The sequence below is a fragment of the Bombus fervidus genome, chromosome 10, assembly GCF_041682495.2.
Source record: "Bombus fervidus isolate BK054 chromosome 10, iyBomFerv1, whole genome shotgun sequence".
Lineage (NCBI taxonomy): Eukaryota > Metazoa > Arthropoda > Insecta > Hymenoptera > Apidae > Bombus > Bombus fervidus.
The window spans coordinates 11,955,121-11,972,689 of NC_091526.1; the positions used below are offsets into that span (position 1 = coordinate 11,955,121).

Genomic DNA, 17,569 nt, shown 5'->3' on the forward strand with positions numbered 1-17,569 from the left:
AAATCGCCTCGGAGCTGTCCGCCCGTTCGCCCAACGTGATAGAAGTGCGCGGACCTAGCTGATGCCGACTGCTACTGCCTCCTCTTTTCCACCTTCCATCTTTCTACCACCCCCTTCTCTGTACTTCTTTCCTTTCTCGCCACCCCTTTTACCATCTCTGCCTCTCTCGCTCTCACCATCTTCTTTCTCCTCTTTGTCTCGGTATTCTCGGTAGACCAATCCTCAGGGTGACTGAGAAAGAGACTGAGAATGTCGGTTCTTCCGACTTTTTCTCTAGTTCGTTCGGTTTCGCGTGTCACCGACCACCTTGACGGACGGCTGTCGATACGCAAGGGACCACCGCTATCCTTCTCACCCATCCACCTACTAACTTTGTCCACACGTCCTCAGAATTTTCCCCCTCCTCGCCTAACGTTCCACGATAGACGCTCGTCCTCCCACGATCCTCGCCTCTGACCGATCCGATTACCTTCGATCGGTCTAAATCACGACGAAACTTAATAACCGGCGTGTCGAGCGTTACAATTGACAAAGCTGCGATTCCTACGAAAATTACGAAAATTCACGGCATATTACGCGATCCTTGTAATTTTACTTCGTCGAATACTTCGAATTTCATTTCGCACCGCGCATACTTTTCCGTTCGTTTATGGTTTATCGAGTCGCGTGTTATACCGATCCGTGTGAAACACGACAGACACGTCACAGATACGAATTTTCGACGTAAACGAGATACTGTAATTTTCCAAAAAGCTCTCCCTCCCCTTTTGTTACATCGGGCAAGGGTTGTCCAGAAAATAATTCATAGAGCAATCGCGGCAACAGCAGCAACACCGGCACCAGTACCACCAGCAACGCTAGCAGGACGAGCACACTGTTGCCGAGTGTCTGCGGCGAAATGAACGTTTTAATTCCCCTCCATAAAAGCCAACGACAAATCAAACGACTTTGACATGATTAACTGGCGGGCATAAATATCGGTATCAATGCACGTGCACGTGCAATGACGCGTCGCGCCATGCCCCTCTTTCTTCCTCCTTTACCCACTATCTACCTATCCATCTATTCATCCATCTTTTCATCTATTCATTCGTCTGTTTGCGCACCCATTTATTTATTTGTTAAACTATTTATTTATACAGCTATCTAATAAGCTTGTTATAATATATCATCTTTCGCCATTACCTTTTCACCGATTTCCTTATTAGTACCATACGTAAATACGTAACAGTAGCACGTATTTTCTAAAACACGTGCCACCTTAAATCCGATCCTCTTGTTTATCCCTATCGAATTATTTACAAGTTTCCATTTTCTTCAAGTATCGATCCAACGATCGATCGATCGATCATGGAACGTTCGATTTTAAAACACCTTTCGAACCGATAAACTTTTTATTTCGATCCGTAAATCATACAGTTCGCCCGTGTTTACCTGCGATCAGAATTTCTTTCCAAAATTTCTGCCTAACGAAACGCTTCCTCCGTATAAAATACGAGTATCGTCCGAAACAACTACCGCTATACTTCCTTCGCGAATCTCATACAGCGTAAAGCGCCAAATGTGCATCTCGTGTATATTACAATGAACCAAACTTCTTAGTAATCAAAGCACAAATACATTTTCTGTACGTAGATATTTCATAAAAAGAAGTCGTCTAAACCTCAGCGCCATACCTCACGTTACAGATCCGATTAATATTCATTACTTTGCTCCAGAGATATCAGCGTGCATCGTAAATGCCTTCCAATTCGATTGTTCCTTCGCAAACATCGCGTAAAGGTGGAGAATTTCAGGAATCCTTGGAAAGTTGAAAAACTTCCCGCTTGGTATATGTAAGAAACTGGGTTACGGCAACAGGTGGGTACTAAAGTAAATATACGCACATTACGTCTACTCCTTAGGACCGGGAAAGGATCATTACGTATTTGAATTTTCCTACGATTAACTGTCACGTTCTCGTAGCTTTCGCCGTTGCGTGCATCGCTCACGCTTAAACCATCAAACGGATACAATTTTCGCCCGGTCTATACGTTACGAATTCGATGCATTCGGATCTCCGAAAAGATTCATACACCACGCGTCGATGCGTGACTCATACTTTTTCAACACGAATACGAGTCGAGAACCAATCGTATCGACAACTTTCCGGTCAATCTACGTTTAAAAAATCTTCGGATAAATTGTGCTCGACTATGATACGAACGCGTCGAATGATGTCGTTTTCGTATTTATCGAAGATTCGTGGATGTATAAATTTAGTGGAAAAAATGAATCTTTAGAATTACGTTTTAAAACGATGTCGTTAACAAACCACTAGGGAACACGTACAAGTTCGAAGGTAAACAACAAGACGTCTCCGCACCTGCGTACGCCATTAAACTGTACCATTAACTATTAACGTAGACATTTATCGCGCGTAATATATTCGACGGATTGTAGTAGCTCAGAAATGATTTCATCTTCCTTCTTTCTTACTCATTTCCGACCGTATTTTTGAAATATGTCCGCACAATTCCTTTTCTATGAGTCTAACTTGAAGTAACAGATAGGTGACTAATTAAAGTTATATTTAAAAATCTATCGAAATATAAGTATAATTATTTCTATATAACAAATGGAAATTGTGTTACGAATATGGATAATTTTAGTGTATGTGATTTCAATTATTGAACCAGATGCTGATCAGGTAGAACAAAATTACAAAATATCTAATGTCAATAAGGGATAATTCCATAGTCGATAATTTGCTGTACGGCTCTCGTTGTTACCGACTCTTAGTATACCGACTTCGTTTTAAAATCATCGATGAATTAGTTTACCCAACGCGACCATTTGAAATTTTATCAGTTATTGGCAACAAATATTATCATAGACAAAAACTTACTGTTATTTCCTATGTTACCAACGTAAAATGATAATAACGCAGGTGAACACACCAAATACTGACCTTACCGATAGCATTGCGCGCGGTCAGAAAAATTAAAACAACGCATTGAAGAGAAAACTTTATTAGAAGATAACGAAGTAAAGAAAAGAGGTAACATATCCTTTTTCATATTTTTCTTCCCTTTACTATCAAGTGCTTATTTATGAAAATATTGCTTTTTCAAGATTACAAACTAATTATTATTCATTTACCACAGAGAAAAAAATATCATATCGTATAATATAAACGGAATATGTAGTTAATATGTAGTGACATACACGATACACGATGAAGCGAACAGTGCATACTGATAATGAAAGGCAAAAAGGGAAATCCTAAGCCATTGACTATTTTAGGCGAATCTCAACATTTCTGAAAGAAATGTTTAAAGGCTTCATAAAGTTATTATTGCTAGTAGAGTCAGAATTTCCTGAGTAAAAAAATAAACGTAGAAATATATAGATAAATAACTACATAGAAAATAAAGCATAAATATACAAAGTATAAAACATAAAAATTAAGGTAAAAGGAAATTCTAACTCGGTGTAAGGGTGTAGTATGCAATAATCGTGTACGATTTTCTCTTTCTTTGGCCGAAATAAAAATTAGTTCGTTCTATTCGCGTACAACGCGTTCATATGAGTGATTTGTAAATATTGTCTGCCTAACTGAATATACGCCATTTATTTTGTGCTAATAAAACATGGCGCGCTTTTTTTGTCCGTTAAACATAACTGCGCAGTACGACAAAAACGCGATGCGCAGAACGTATTCAAACCTGTCTGTGATAGCTATCCTTCTCAAATATAATAGAAACTATTAAAAACTACTGAAAAATTAAAGAAAATCAAACGTTACCAAATCTGCATGAAAAGTTTTCGGATTCATCGTCGAACATCGCAGTGTCCTTTTGAATTTCGTGGCATCCCTCCCTCTAATGCTTCAAAGCTTCCCTCGCAATGAAGCAATGATCTGCATAAAAAAAGATCAAAACATTAAAATAAATGTATACAAAGAATAAATTATTTGAAAATGAAACAATTATCGATTAAATTGCGTCTCGAAAAATCATTACACGATTTATCGATAAATGGAGTAACCAAAAAGACAATCAAAGAAAAGAAGATAATCAAATAATAGATTATAACGTAATATTGAATAGAAACGTACATTAATTAAACAAAGTTATCAGTAGCGTGGTTTCAAGCAGTAAACGAATGATTATGAAAACACTACGCAGCAGAGAAATTGACACCTGTCGCGAAATAACACAGATACACATCTAATCACTCTGATTTTCGACAATAAACTGACACCTGCGCCGCAACTTGCGCAGCGAATTTCAAATGGTGGGGAGAGAGGGGTGACGTCAAACCGTGCGAGTACGTACTATAGAGGTCGTTAAATGCGGAGAATCGGAATCATTTAGTTGTCGAATTTCGCGACGTTAGCGTGTAATATGTTGTGACAGGTCAGTAACGTATTGTAACCTATCAGTGACGTTTTTTCGATGACATCGTCTTTGTATTAATCTTACTATCGTTTATATTGTATTATTAACATTATATAATTAATACACACGTATTTATTTAATAATTCATGAGCATTAAAATAACAAAATTAAGTACGTATGTATTTCTCTAAATCTTTTTCGTTAATATTCCTTCAATCGACCATTTCACTGTTAACATTACCGATAGCTTGTGTTATAGTTTCTGTAATAGAATTTAAGCTTGATTATTATTTCATTTTAATATATTTGCTTTTATTTTATACATTTTTTATTACTTTCAATTTCCGTTTTTGCACATTATCGTTGATTACAAAGGTGACATACGAGTAGTAAGAGTTATGTGTAAATAAGGAGTGTTTAATAAATAATTTTTTCATAGTTATAGGCTTTATAACTTTCGACGATTGAATTGAATATATTTCTTATATTTGTCGCAGCAAATTACAATAAGAAACACTTTAATTTTTTGAAAATCAATATTTCAAATAATTCCTGCACTCATCGCTCTAAATCGTAGATAGCATAATCTTGTGACACAATATCCTATAAGATGCTATATCTATTCTATACTTCGTCTATAATGATTTATCTTATATATTGTTTTATGATTCTTACAGATGTCTCTATAATCGTATTCGCGAGGACAAGTTTTCCCAAACTAAAATATAACCTCACGCTGAAACAAAACATTGGAAAATCATTAAATATTGTTTCCGTTGTACAAAACTATTTCTAACAATAAATAAAAATGATAAATTCTTCTATGAATGACCGTGAAAGTCAATGCCAAAGTTTGGACAACTTTACTAAGAAAATTCACCAAGAAATTGTTGAAACTATCTCTACTTTGAATTGGACCATAGAAAGTATAGGAACCGACGTAGGTATTTTAGAGATAATATCTCATCAACAACTAAACAAACAAAACTACTTTATTATGTATTCTTTTAGAATGATAATATGCTGGTTTGTCCGTACGATTCATCCCATCAAGTTAGTAAAAAGATGTTATATCAACACCTGGAATGCTGTCAGTTGAAACACGAAGGTTACAATGAATTTGATATTCCACTGCCTGAATCATGTTTACCATTAAACTCATATTCTTCGATAAAATTAGGTATGTATTAAGCTTCGTTAAAAATTCAATTCCAATTTTGATAATAGGAATTATGATAAACCTTGATTTAATTGTAGATTCACAAATGCAAAACAGCATTTTACAAAAAGCAAAGGAGAAAGATTCAACTTTGAAAATTGGTTAGTATAACGCACATAAAATTTCAATGCTGAAATTTCCACAAGTTTTAAATCAGTCCATTTTTTGCAGCAAGTTATGAATGTTCTACTTGGCACACGCTCTATATATCCTTTTTCATGTTCTTTGCCATATATTTAAATAATATTAAATATCTACCTCATATTTCCTTATTTAATTTATTTTTTAAGTAGTTTTTTTCAAAACATGAATTCTTAACACTGATAATAGGTTTGGGTGAGCGATTAATTCCAAGAACGTCCAATAGAATCTTCACAGATTTTACTTGTGATGAAAGGAAAATTTTATATGATTATGTTACATCAAATACAGTGAAGCCTGACATTGGACATGATATTACAGATATTCAGAAATTGTAAGTTTATACAAACATAGTTTACTTTTTAAGCCTTACATATGCAATATCTTGTAATATCCTTTAACATTGTTTCAGGAAAAGCGAAGATAAAGAAGATAAGAAATTATCCTTCTTGGAGTTGCTTATACAAGAACGTAATTTAAAAAGACGACGTGCTAAGCACAAAGGTGTGCATACAAATAAAAAGTCTCACATAGAAGTTCTCAGGGAAGTTATACAACAGCAAATGGAGTTATATACAGATTATATAACAGAAGCACATGCAACTAATCGCGATACGAATACTACTACCGAAATTCAAAGTTCCAGTAATAGTCTTAGCGATACGATTAATGAATTTCCATTAAAGTGCAACGATGTCTTTATAGAAAATACGCAAAATCATCGCGGACATTCCAGTTCTCAATATAATAAGAAATATGAGTACTTTGAGAAACCATATACTACTTGTCCAAAAGATTCAAAACAAAGAGAAAGTTCACGAATTACAACTGAATCAAGGAAAGCGCAAAAGCTTCATAAGCATAAGAGATCTCATTCGAGGGAACGTGTTCATGATAGAAAAAGCAAACATGGTTCTACACGAACACATCATAAGAAATCTCACAAGAGTGACAAGTCGTTCGATAGCAACACCTCTAAACGAAGTAACGATCGCCGGGAAAAATTAATATTATAACTTAAATTTGTATCGTTATTGATATTAAAGGATTTTCTGTATAAATGACACAAACCCTAACTCTAAGGGTTGCATCTTCTCCTTTTCCATGAAATTAGAAAAAGAATATATATAGTAAAACCTATCGTTTTAATTATTACTTCATTAACAAAAGTTATTAATCTGTTAACCTAACCAGTTATTATTTAGTGACAGAATGCTTTTTTACACTAATAAATTACTTTATTTGTGCTTAGAAAATGTCTGAATTTTCAAATGTTGGTTATGTTCAGCCATGATGTATTTTGTTCCATAGTATATGGCGTATAATATATTATGTGTTACACTTGACTGTAGGTATAAATATAGTTCATTACACGTTGCCAAACGAGTGCCTTGTTATATCCAAGTACGTATAATAGGTATCATATTATGTTCTATACTTCTTATTTATAAAACTATTATCTGTCTTTTCGTATTTATGTTATTCATGTTTCGCATATACATACATATGCATATATATATATATACAGACGCGCACGCTCGCACGTGTATCCAATAAGATTATGGAAAAATATGAAGTTTTAAAACAAGTGGGCGAGGGATCTTTTGGACAAGTATACAAAGCAAAGAAACGATCTGACGGTGAAATCGTAGCTTTCAAAGTAATCCGAAAGGTAAAGCGATAAATATTCGACCAAGTTTATGGTAATGGTTACCTGCTTGGATTCATAATTTCATATATATTTCTGTTTCGTACAAATAAAATTATATAGCGTGGTAGATCATTCAAAGAACTAAAGAGTTTGCGTCAAGAATGTGAAATTCAACGTCATCTTCATCATCCAAATATAATACAAATGCTTGATTCATTTGAAACAGAAAATGAGGTATTGATATAATTTTTGAGAAGCATTTGCAATTATGCATTTCCTGTAGAATACAGCTAATCTTTTCTTTAGATAGTAGTTGTGACTGAGTACGCAGACAAGGAATTGTATGAGATATTAGGTAAAGCAGGTCGTTTGTCGGAACAAAGGGCACAAGTAATAGCTTGTGATCTTGTGTCCGCACTCTACTACTTGCATTCCAACAGAGTATTACACAGGTTCGGTATTTTACCTGTTAAAATGTTTTCTAGTAATAATAAGTTGTTTCTGCTCTAGGGATCTTAAACCACAAAATGTACTTCTTGAAAGCAATGGAGTTGCAAAGTTATGTGATTTTGGATTTGCTCGCAGTATGAGTACAGGGACGCATGTATTAACTTCTATAAAGGGAACGCCACTGTATATGGCTCCAGAACTTATAGAGGAACGCCCTTATGACCATAATGCAGACTTGTGGTGTGTTAATTTTATAGACAACTAGATGTGAGAATGTTTAGCAAAGCACAGTATATATATTACGCATAGCACTTTGTTTCCAGGTCCTTGGGTTGTATTGTGTATGAACTAGTCGTAGGGTCTCCACCTTTTCAAACAACTTCTATTCTACATTTAGTCAGATTGATAAGATTTGAAGCGATAAAGTGGCCTGATTACATTTCTCAAAATTGCAAACAATTTTTACAGGTTATAGCATATTGATAAGCTTTAGAAGGTTTTTATTTTTTCCTTGTCCATCAACGATAATTTTATTAGTAGGGTTTGCTACAAAAGGATCCTTCGCAAAGGTTAACTTGGCCAGCTCTTTTAGATCATCCTTTTGTCAAAAATAGAATAGTAATAGTAGGTGAAATTGGGCCTACACCATTCACTACACCTTTATCCGCAAGTCAGGCTAGAGAGAAACAGATGCAACTACAGAACTTGGCAGTGCAACCTACCAATCATCAATCAAAGTATATATGTATACCTATACGTTACAGTTAAAATCTAACTTTCATCAAAACTAAATCTTCTCAGCGAATATTGGACTAACAGATCTTCTTCTTAAATACTGCTTTTAATTAGTTAATTCGTGAATTAATTGTATTCCGTTAATTAGAACTAGTTGTAATTTCTAGAATTAACTAGTTAATACTGTCATTGAGACAAGAAACCTTTGATAAAACTTAGTTTTGATTGATGAAATCGAGTAGTGACAGATCTTTAAGTAAATAAGAATTTTATATGAATATAATGCAGATTTTTGGAGAAAGCTATTAAAAAGTTACAAGAGCATGAAAGAACAATCGAAGAACGTCGCCAGAAAACATTTACATCAAATCCGCGCTATCCGATACCACACGGATATTGTCAACATGAAATGAACCAATGTTATACTTTACGACATAGCGAACCAAGCGGAACGGATTCTAGCACTAGTGTCGATGTATTATTAGGAAATCTTAGTTTAAGGGCATCGTTGAAAAGCGACTTACTCTCAGCGGATCATGCATTGTGTCGAAGTGATTGTCCAAACACTACGAATTCAACAAATAAGCAAACTGTTTTAACGTTTGATCAGATGTCAAACGTTAAATTACCGATTCGTTTAAGTGAACGAAACTCGAAACAACATTCGGAAGAGGAGAAATCAGAAAAGAACTTTGAACTAAAAAATACCGGTGGTAATAAATTGAATCTCGTGCAACAGATCGCTCCTCGAGAAGTCGAAACGATTCAATCAGAAAGAGATCGTGAAAACGACGAATACGCATATGATCAACAGCTACGTTCCCGAAGATACGATTCAGCAGCTAATGCTGGACTATCATGTAACAACAGAATACCTGACTGGAATCCGAAGGCTGTCGATAGGCCGATCGAAAACGAAGAATGGATAGCGTTTTTACAACGATCCATGGAGGAAATTATGGAGGGTGAAGTAGGATCGTTGCTTCAACAAAACTGCGTGTCGGTATTTGTATCGCCATTAAGGAATCCAGCAGCCAGTTGTCGCGTTGTCGAATACGTCGCTTGTCTTTTGTCCTTGCCATTCGTTGTATCGGTAACGAAAGATTCTCTCGAGAAGATCACGCAAGTATACTTGGATGTTAGAGTCGTGCCGAATCTCGTTTACTCTCTGAAACTTTTAATGTCCGAACGTTCCGAGTTCGAACTGGACAAAAAGTCTGAACCGACAAATGCAAACACCAGATCAGCATCTACGCTATCCGCGGACGAGCTACAAACTCTAGAATACATGATGCTTGTACTTTGCAGATTAGTTTACAATCGACAACAATTTCTCACTCAATTCTGCGACGCCGTTTACATCGTAAACGGAGTAACGTTGTTACAACAGTTGTTGAGTTTGGAAAAAAGAAAAGCACGCGTGGTCGTAGACCTCGTTGCGATTTTAAGCAACATATTACGTTCTCAACCAGAGAATGCTCATCTTGTGGAAAAAGTTGTATTGCATTCGCATTTATCGGGTAAGTTTGTCGACTCGAAATTCTCATGTTTTTATTTTTAATCGGCGGAAGACGTTGATTTAGTTTTCCTCCCCTTTTGATTATTTCACTTTCTTTTTATTTCTTTTGTATCGTTTTTTATTTTTTCGCCATTTCTCTTTTATCGTTTGTAAGTCGATTGTCGTTTCGTCATAATATCAACGAAATATTTTTTTCGTTCAAAAGGAAATTCGATAGAGCAGCTCGGTAAACTGCTCACGCATCGACAAACGATACTCCGAATGAGAACATGTCAACTGATTAGACTCTTAGCCAGATTTTCTTGTAGAGCCTTGCAACAAATCTGGTGTAAGTCTCTGAAGAATCTAGTAGAAAGTTTAATCCTTGACAACGATCAGTGTGTGAGGCTTGTAAGTAATAAAATTACAATTCAAATGAAACAAATAAGAACTCGGGTCGTCGTCGTCGTCGTCTAAAATATAGGCTCGAGAGTACATACGAAATATACTTTCAGGCCGCCGAAGACGCAGTCAAGGAATTAAAGGAATTGATGTACTACAATCAACAAAATCCTGTTACTTGATGCATTTCCTTCTTCGAATATTTTAACATTTATTCTTTTGTACTTGACAAAGCAACAAATTTTCATATTATCTTTTTTTTTTTATCAAATTAAACACGATTCCAACGTTATTATTCATTTTATTATTCAACACAGCGTCAAACTAAATGCTACTATAGTAATTTATCAACTTTGATATTACGATCTAGTGAGCAGCCACTCGATGGATATATCATCCGATGAATCATCGCTATCCGTGGTTACATTCATTTGCCGTTTGTTACATTCCTCCTTGTACATTTCTATTAACTTCAGTGTATCCTTTCCGCTGAGTCCTTTTCGTTGACCAAGTTCTGTTTTCTCCTTCTGCAGAATACAAACGTTGAGCAAAAAGGAAGGATTTCAAATTTTTCCTAAATTTCGTTATCAACTCTCGGAGCAACGTAATAATAATAATAATAATCTTTTGCAGTTATGAATATGGAAACTATATCTTCCGTTCTTTTCCAATAAATACAAGTGTTATCTCCGTATTGCTGCAAACTTTTCAATTCGCGAAATTACATCGATTACTTACTTTCGGTGTAATGGTCGGTTTATCATTTCTTGAAAACGCGTGAGAACTATAATGCATTACACTCGTATAATCGTAACCAATTCCATAATCTGTGACAGTGCCATTGTCGTATTTATTAAAATTATGCTCTTTGCCTGTGTAAATCGTAATAACGCGAATAAATTTTGTTTGTCCAACGTGAATTTCGATTCGATCCGCCAATCGTCGAAATAATCGACGCGTTACCTGGTTTTATATTTTCCCAATTTATCGTCACCCACTCGTCACGATCCGCGGCACTCTGTTGATGGTAAAAGCCTAACGCGTGCATCAACTCGTGCACGACCACACCATGGTGCACGCATCCCGGATTCTGCAGATTCACTACTTGTCCGCGATCGTGCCTACCAACCAAGGACCAACATCCCGACATTTTACCCTTTATAGTGATATAGTCGGTATCTGCCTTTTTATAAGGACGAAAACGTATGCAGGTGTTCTTATGGTATTCCTCTATAGCACCTTCGATTACCTCGATGTCTTCTTCATCTACAGCGGGGTACAACGTCTTGACAATTTAAAGAACAGAATCTTCTCTTCTAATTTTCGTAGAATTTTGCTTAAAATCTTAAAAGCTTCTAATTTTTTTCGAATTTCAAGCATACTCCCTTAACAAAATGATTTACCGAAATCCTCTTCCTTTATGTAATAGGGTACAACTCCGCCTGGCCAACGAAACGCGTTGTTCAGCAGACCATTTTTCCCCCCATCTTCCTCCGAATTAAGCATTATATCTCCTTCGTACAAACCACTTAATTCCCAAACGTTCTGCTTGTCCTCTTTCGTCCATGATCTTATGCGATCAGCTGTCAACAGTGAATAGAAACAAATAACGAATCGCGATTTAATTAGAATGAATTTTCCTACTTCTGCCAATCAATTGGACAGCTTTCTGAGAGAAGGCTCATAAGACAAAATAGCGTATTGAGTAAATTGCCTCGAATTTTTCGGTTTAGTTCGTTTAAATCTTAATTACGTTTGAATTTATAGTTATAACGACGCTTAAAGTGCCGGCTACTTTCGACCAATGGTGTTTACCAGAGACCTTATAGATCCTTTTTTCAAAAAGCTTCTCAATTACGATCATATACCGATGGTTTGATGCTCGTGTCTTTCGTTGAACGTTCCTTCAAATTTCGGCCTTGGTGGAACAATCTTTCGCTTTGAACCGTAATCAGTAGCTTTTGAATCGACACCGATTGCCACCGTTACGAGGAATAATATAATTGTTATTTCACTAGTTTCGAATCGAAGCATCCTTAGGCGATAAATAGTATGCTCGATCGTTACTTTTCCGTCGCTGCGATCCAACAAAATATCAACTAGAATACATATCGTACAACCGTACTTTTATACGCGAACAGGGACATACGTACTTAAATAGACACGTATTCTGCCCACCCTTCGTGTCTCCCATTATCAAACGTTACTTGGTAAAACTTGTTCGTAACCGATATGCATCGTCATTTCCGTTGATTAACCCATTAAGGACCAACATTGCGTTAACCCAACGCTTCATCTGCAACTTTCTCTTTTCTAGTTTATATTACTAATAGCGATGAAAATTCGTGTCAAAATCAAATGTGTTTCCGGTCTATTCAAAATAGTGCTTGCCATTTTCTTCGAAAATAATATATCAATGCATATTCATGATAGACGATATGGAGATCGCAAGGAGAATACCAATTTGTTTTCTTATCTTGTTACTTATACATGCAATTAAAAATTATCTCTATAACCATTTGAAGAGCATACGAGAAAACATGGTATCATATACATATGTAGGTCAAAATGATTCGGTAGTTAGTCGTGTAATTCGGTATATGGACATGTCATCTCGGAATCATTTCGGGCCTTTCTCCCCTGCTCTCGTGCTCTCTTGGTGTATTCTTGTCAGCTTTCGATCTCTGCCTCGATCGCCATAGCTACTATAATTATCGTTATATTCGAAGATAAAAATCAAAGGAATTTCATATTGCTCCGCACGTTCTATCAACCACGGAACACTTTCGAACAAAGACATCGTATGATCGGCTATCAGAGAGCACGATATTCGGATTTCTAGTTGAAAAACTATTTTCATATTTAATTGCCTCGCAACAGTTCTCGATCATGTTCGAATAGCGGAAAGTGCGTGGAGAGAACGACAATGTCTGGTGTCGCGTGTCGAAGACAATCACTGGTAAACTTGTAATCACGCTTGAAAATCTTTTCAAAGAGCGATCGAAGCAAGGTCAATGACCAGCCTGTTCCAGATTCGAGTAGGAGCTCCACATAGCCTAAATTCTAACCGGATTTCTTGGAACCGCAAGCGAGCAGAATGGTTCTTTCGCGTCTGTTACGATCGGTACACCTTTTTCAAGTAGATACGATGGCTAACGATCGAGTTACCCGAACATTCGCGTTCGTTTCTTTCTCTATTTCTCTCTCGTTTACTTCGAATCGTTTCTCCGTTTCTGTCCTCGCCTAAAATCGTGATTACTTTTATTTGCATGTCAAACGCGTTGCAAATCATCTTGCGGTTCTCTGTGCAACATGCTATAACTTGAAACGAATCTGAAAATGTATATAGAAACTTCAATGTATTTATCGTAAACATTATCCATGTTTATGGAACACCATCCATATTTATCGTGATAATGACTCACATTAATTTCTCATATTTTGGGATACCAAGTCTTTAAAAAAAAATTACACAGAGTATATGCTTCTAAAAATTAGAGAATATTTGCTTTAACGTATTGAGAAACAATCAATTTTCTAACGATATAAACAAATATGTACGAGAAAAATATATCTCGCAAATATGAAATATTAGTTGTGAATATAATAAATACGTTTATGATGAAGCGTAAACAGAATTAATTTAAGTACGTAATGTTGAAAAAAAAAAAAAATACGAGTAAACATCGAACGTGTTGCAAAAGGATCGTATCTTTCTCGCGTGTATCCTCGAGAGGTTCTTCGTGAACCACTGACCCACTGGGGCCGACTGGGGACCCACGGAGAAATATCGGCGGGAACGTCTCGCCGCGTCGGGAACGTATTTCGGTAGTGTGTACACTGACCAAAAAACCATACTCTTTCATGGTTCATTGACCTCGTCCAGCCTCTTCGCACTCTATCTTCTTATTTTTCTTTTTGTCTTTGCCTCGCTACTCGTTACCCATCTACAGTGGCTGCCGAAAGTATTTGGACACTTCTAGAAACCTTTTCCGAATATATTATGTGTTATAGAAATTTTGAAATTTTATTAAATTTCTAAAATTTACGATCATATTGGTAAAATTTCAAACAAAATTGAAAATATACGTACGAGCACGTGGACACTGGGTCGTTATCCAGCAGACCACGCGACATTCTCCGCTTTCCGAACCATTCATTCCTATCTTTAATACGTTTCCTTTTTATTTTCTCTGTGTTTTTAACACCATGAATTTAATTTACATACAGTATCGATACGTTTGACGATGATTGGAAATTAAGTACTGCGCGGACTATAACGTCTTTGCGATAACCGAAGATGCGACTAAAAGATTCTCTGCAAAAAAAAAAGACGACATTTTATACGTATCATTCTATTATTAGAGATAGCTGCAAAAATTAGACAGTTCTGTCATTTCTCTTATTTGTTCGTCACGTTTCTTTGTGTCCCTCCTTCCCTCCCTTCTTTTTCCTCCCTCTTTCTTTCCCGCTCTCGATCTCTTTCTCGTCGCCCCTCAATCCCTTCCATTCCCATATTCTATCCCCCTTCTCTTTCCCCAACGATACTCGTTCAGGTAACAAGTATTTCCGAGCTCTCGACTCGGTCATACACCTGTGAGAGTGAAAGTGTCCTCCATCCCCACTAAGAAGCTTTGTACCGTATAGCCACGCTGACGAACAACCAGCCCCGATGCTAGAAGAGACAGCAGAACCGACGTCGCTACCGCTATTATCGTCGTCATCGCCTATTGCTACCGCTATCGTCATCGCTCTCAACATAAGAATATTTTTATCGTGAGAAAACCATCATTTTTGACTTCATCTATTCATTCACTTATTTTTATTGCCGGGTTTAACTCATCGTCGTTTGGATTCATTTCGATTCGTTTTCGTTTTTCAAAATTTCATACCGAAACATATTTTCAAATGCATGCAACACGTTGATTCGAACGATCGTTGAAGAACAAGTTGAGTGGCGTGGCAATGTCGATTTTCCTACGTCTTCGCTTTCTTCGTCGGTGTAATTGCACATCTTTTCGCAGATCGCATATTGTATATCGCGAAGAATTTTAATTCTCTGCTAAAAAATAACGTCGAGCGTTAAGTACACGTTGGTACCAGCAACGTGAAAGAGTAATCGATTCCTTTCCGCCCTTACTTTTCTCCAAATCGAGCATTTCCATCGTGAAAGTATCAAGGAGAAATAATTAAAGAAAAGAAGGAACGTTACTTCAGGTAGCGAGTGTGCGTAAAGAAACTGGAGGGTTTAAAGGGAATTAAAGAGAAAGTAAGACGGTAAAGGCAGCAAGTATGCGCTGCCTGTTAGAAATACTCGTATAGCGTGTAAAACCATGATGGGTTTAAAAGACATTAAAATGCTTTCATCGATGTATTACCTTGTCGTATTCGATGTATATTACCTTCCGAGGAGAAATTTCGAAAGGTGCGTTCCATAATTTTTTTTACCGTACTTCTCTACTGGCAATCAGTCGCCAGTCGAAATAATACAGTGTTACAGGGTATAGACGCACGGTAGTTTGCGATCGAACTGACGTAGGTAATAAACCCAGAAACGCCTGTCGGGGCCAATACACCCACCTTCTTTTATGGGGCAACGAACTCTGTATATACTCTCTGTATCGTACTGTATCACGAATCGTGGTGTCACTCACAACCTATCCTTTATTCGCATGCATTAAGTCTGGAGAACCACCACCGATCCATTGATGAATCGTTCGTAATTCAAATCAGGAAGCTCGTTCTCTGATTTCGTTCAGTTTGTTCCAACAGATTGTTTAATCGAATTATTTCCGATTACATATGGATAGAATATTTCGCAATTATCTGTCGACAGACACTAGCCGATCGTCGATATATTACAAAGATCAGATTAAGAGGATTAGTCTTCCAAAGTGATAGAAATACTACTGATGTTAATACGATGATATTTGTATAGTAAATGTATGTAACAGCGTATACAGGCAATACTAAAATATATTACTGCTATGTTTTTTAATAGCTTAAAGTTATATCCCGGTGGTTGTAGAAGAAGGCAGTAAATGTTGATTCTAATTATTAATTCATCGTTAGTTTGTACTCTAGTAAAATTCATCTACCGTTACCATAAATCAATTAAACTGTCCCGATACTTATGGTCGACAGTGTATACGACTTTAGGTTCGTTCCATTATCGTAACCGTCAAATTCGTTGAACTTTCTGAAATGCTTCGATATGGTTTTACGTAATAGGGCGAGCAACGAACTGTTTCTTAATTATCTCCTTTCGCCAAAAATATTTCGTTTGGTTCGTCGGCCCGTCCTGCATCAGATACAGGACGATAAAATGGCATGCTTGCGAAGTACGAAAGTCGTGAAAATAGCGTATTAACAAAATTAGCATAAAAGGAGAAAGTCGCGGTCGTTGGCCGCACGACCACGTTTGGTTCGACTGTCGAATCTGCGAATTCTCGTGTGAACGGGTCTCGCAACAGAAAGATCGAGATATGGCGACAACGTGCGACCGATCGGACATTCAAAAAGAAACTGTACTCACGCACACAGTCTGAGGAAAAAGGAGGCAGACAACGGGTACGGGACAAGTATCCACTGGGAATAAATCGAATATCAATTTTTTTATCTGAACAAAAATGATTCGTCCCCGTGTTTGTCTTTCTCCAGAATAACGAAAGAACAGTCTGACATCTTTAATTCCCGGTCAATACGTTACGCACATACTATACAATTGCTGTAAGTCTAACTGTAGTTATATTCTAGAAAAAGGAAATCGCGTTTGACATTATTTTTGTAGAACCTTTTAATTTCTATCCGACGATAAATCAAGACGTAGATCATTTTCTAGCCTCTTGCCTCTAAGAAGGTTCGCAAATTTGGCAAGGATCATTTCCGTTATGAAGACTTTTTCAATTCCTTTTGTCTTTCGCATCACTCGAATCAGCCACCCTATTCGACTCTCTTTGACACCGATGTGTTAGCGATACTAGTTTCGTTATATTCACGATTTACACGGGTACGCATTAATAGTCATCGAACCATTAAATGCGAAGGATTTTAAAGAGCATGTGAAACTTACTAGTCAGTCATCGTTTACC

At 36.6% G+C, this 17,569-nt stretch overlaps 4 protein-coding genes across 5 annotated transcripts in view; 2 read left to right on the forward strand and 2 right to left on the reverse strand.

Annotated features, from left to right (window-relative positions):
- Dronc (Death regulator Nedd2-like caspase) overlaps positions 1-17,569 on the reverse strand; it is a 104,310-nt gene that overhangs the window by 38,867 nt on the left and 47,874 nt on the right. The window lies entirely within an intron of this gene.
- LOC139991432 (U11/U12 small nuclear ribonucleoprotein 48 kDa protein) lies at positions 4,384-6,882 on the forward strand. 2 transcript variants are annotated; one of them, XM_072011489.1, is made up of 6 exons: positions 4,384-4,400; positions 5,060-5,322; positions 5,394-5,562; positions 5,640-5,702; positions 5,932-6,076; positions 6,155-6,882. In XM_072011489.1, the coding sequence occupies exons 2-6, from the start codon at positions 5,191-5,193 to the stop codon at positions 6,756-6,758; spliced, it is 1,113 nt and encodes a 370-aa protein (XP_071867590.1). In that variant the 5' UTR covers positions 4,384-4,400; positions 5,060-5,190; the 3' UTR covers positions 6,759-6,882. The 2 variants fall into 2 exon arrangements, with proteins under 2 accessions (XP_071867590.1, XP_071867589.1); XM_072011488.1 differs by lacking the exon at positions 4,384-4,400 and having other exon boundaries at positions 5,031-5,322.
- Fu (STKc_STK36 domain-containing protein fused) lies at positions 7,005-10,770 on the forward strand. The gene is made up of 10 exons (XM_072011473.1): positions 7,005-7,146; positions 7,271-7,414; positions 7,514-7,627; positions 7,700-7,845; positions 7,904-8,083; positions 8,167-8,311; positions 8,384-8,580; positions 8,867-10,098; positions 10,303-10,487; positions 10,592-10,770. The coding sequence occupies exons 1-10, from the start codon at positions 7,057-7,059 to the stop codon at positions 10,658-10,660; spliced, it is 2,502 nt and encodes an 833-aa protein (XP_071867574.1). The 5' UTR covers positions 7,005-7,056; the 3' UTR covers positions 10,661-10,770.
- LOC139991433 (seminal metalloprotease 1) lies at positions 10,838-12,629 on the reverse strand. Its single transcript, XM_072011490.1, has 5 exons — positions 12,347-12,629; positions 11,882-12,061; positions 11,442-11,744; positions 11,217-11,350; positions 10,838-11,005 (listed from the first exon to the last, which is right to left on the reverse strand). The coding sequence occupies exons 1-5, from the start codon at positions 12,510-12,512 to the stop codon at positions 10,838-10,840; spliced, it is 951 nt and encodes a 316-aa protein (XP_071867591.1). The 5' UTR covers positions 12,513-12,629.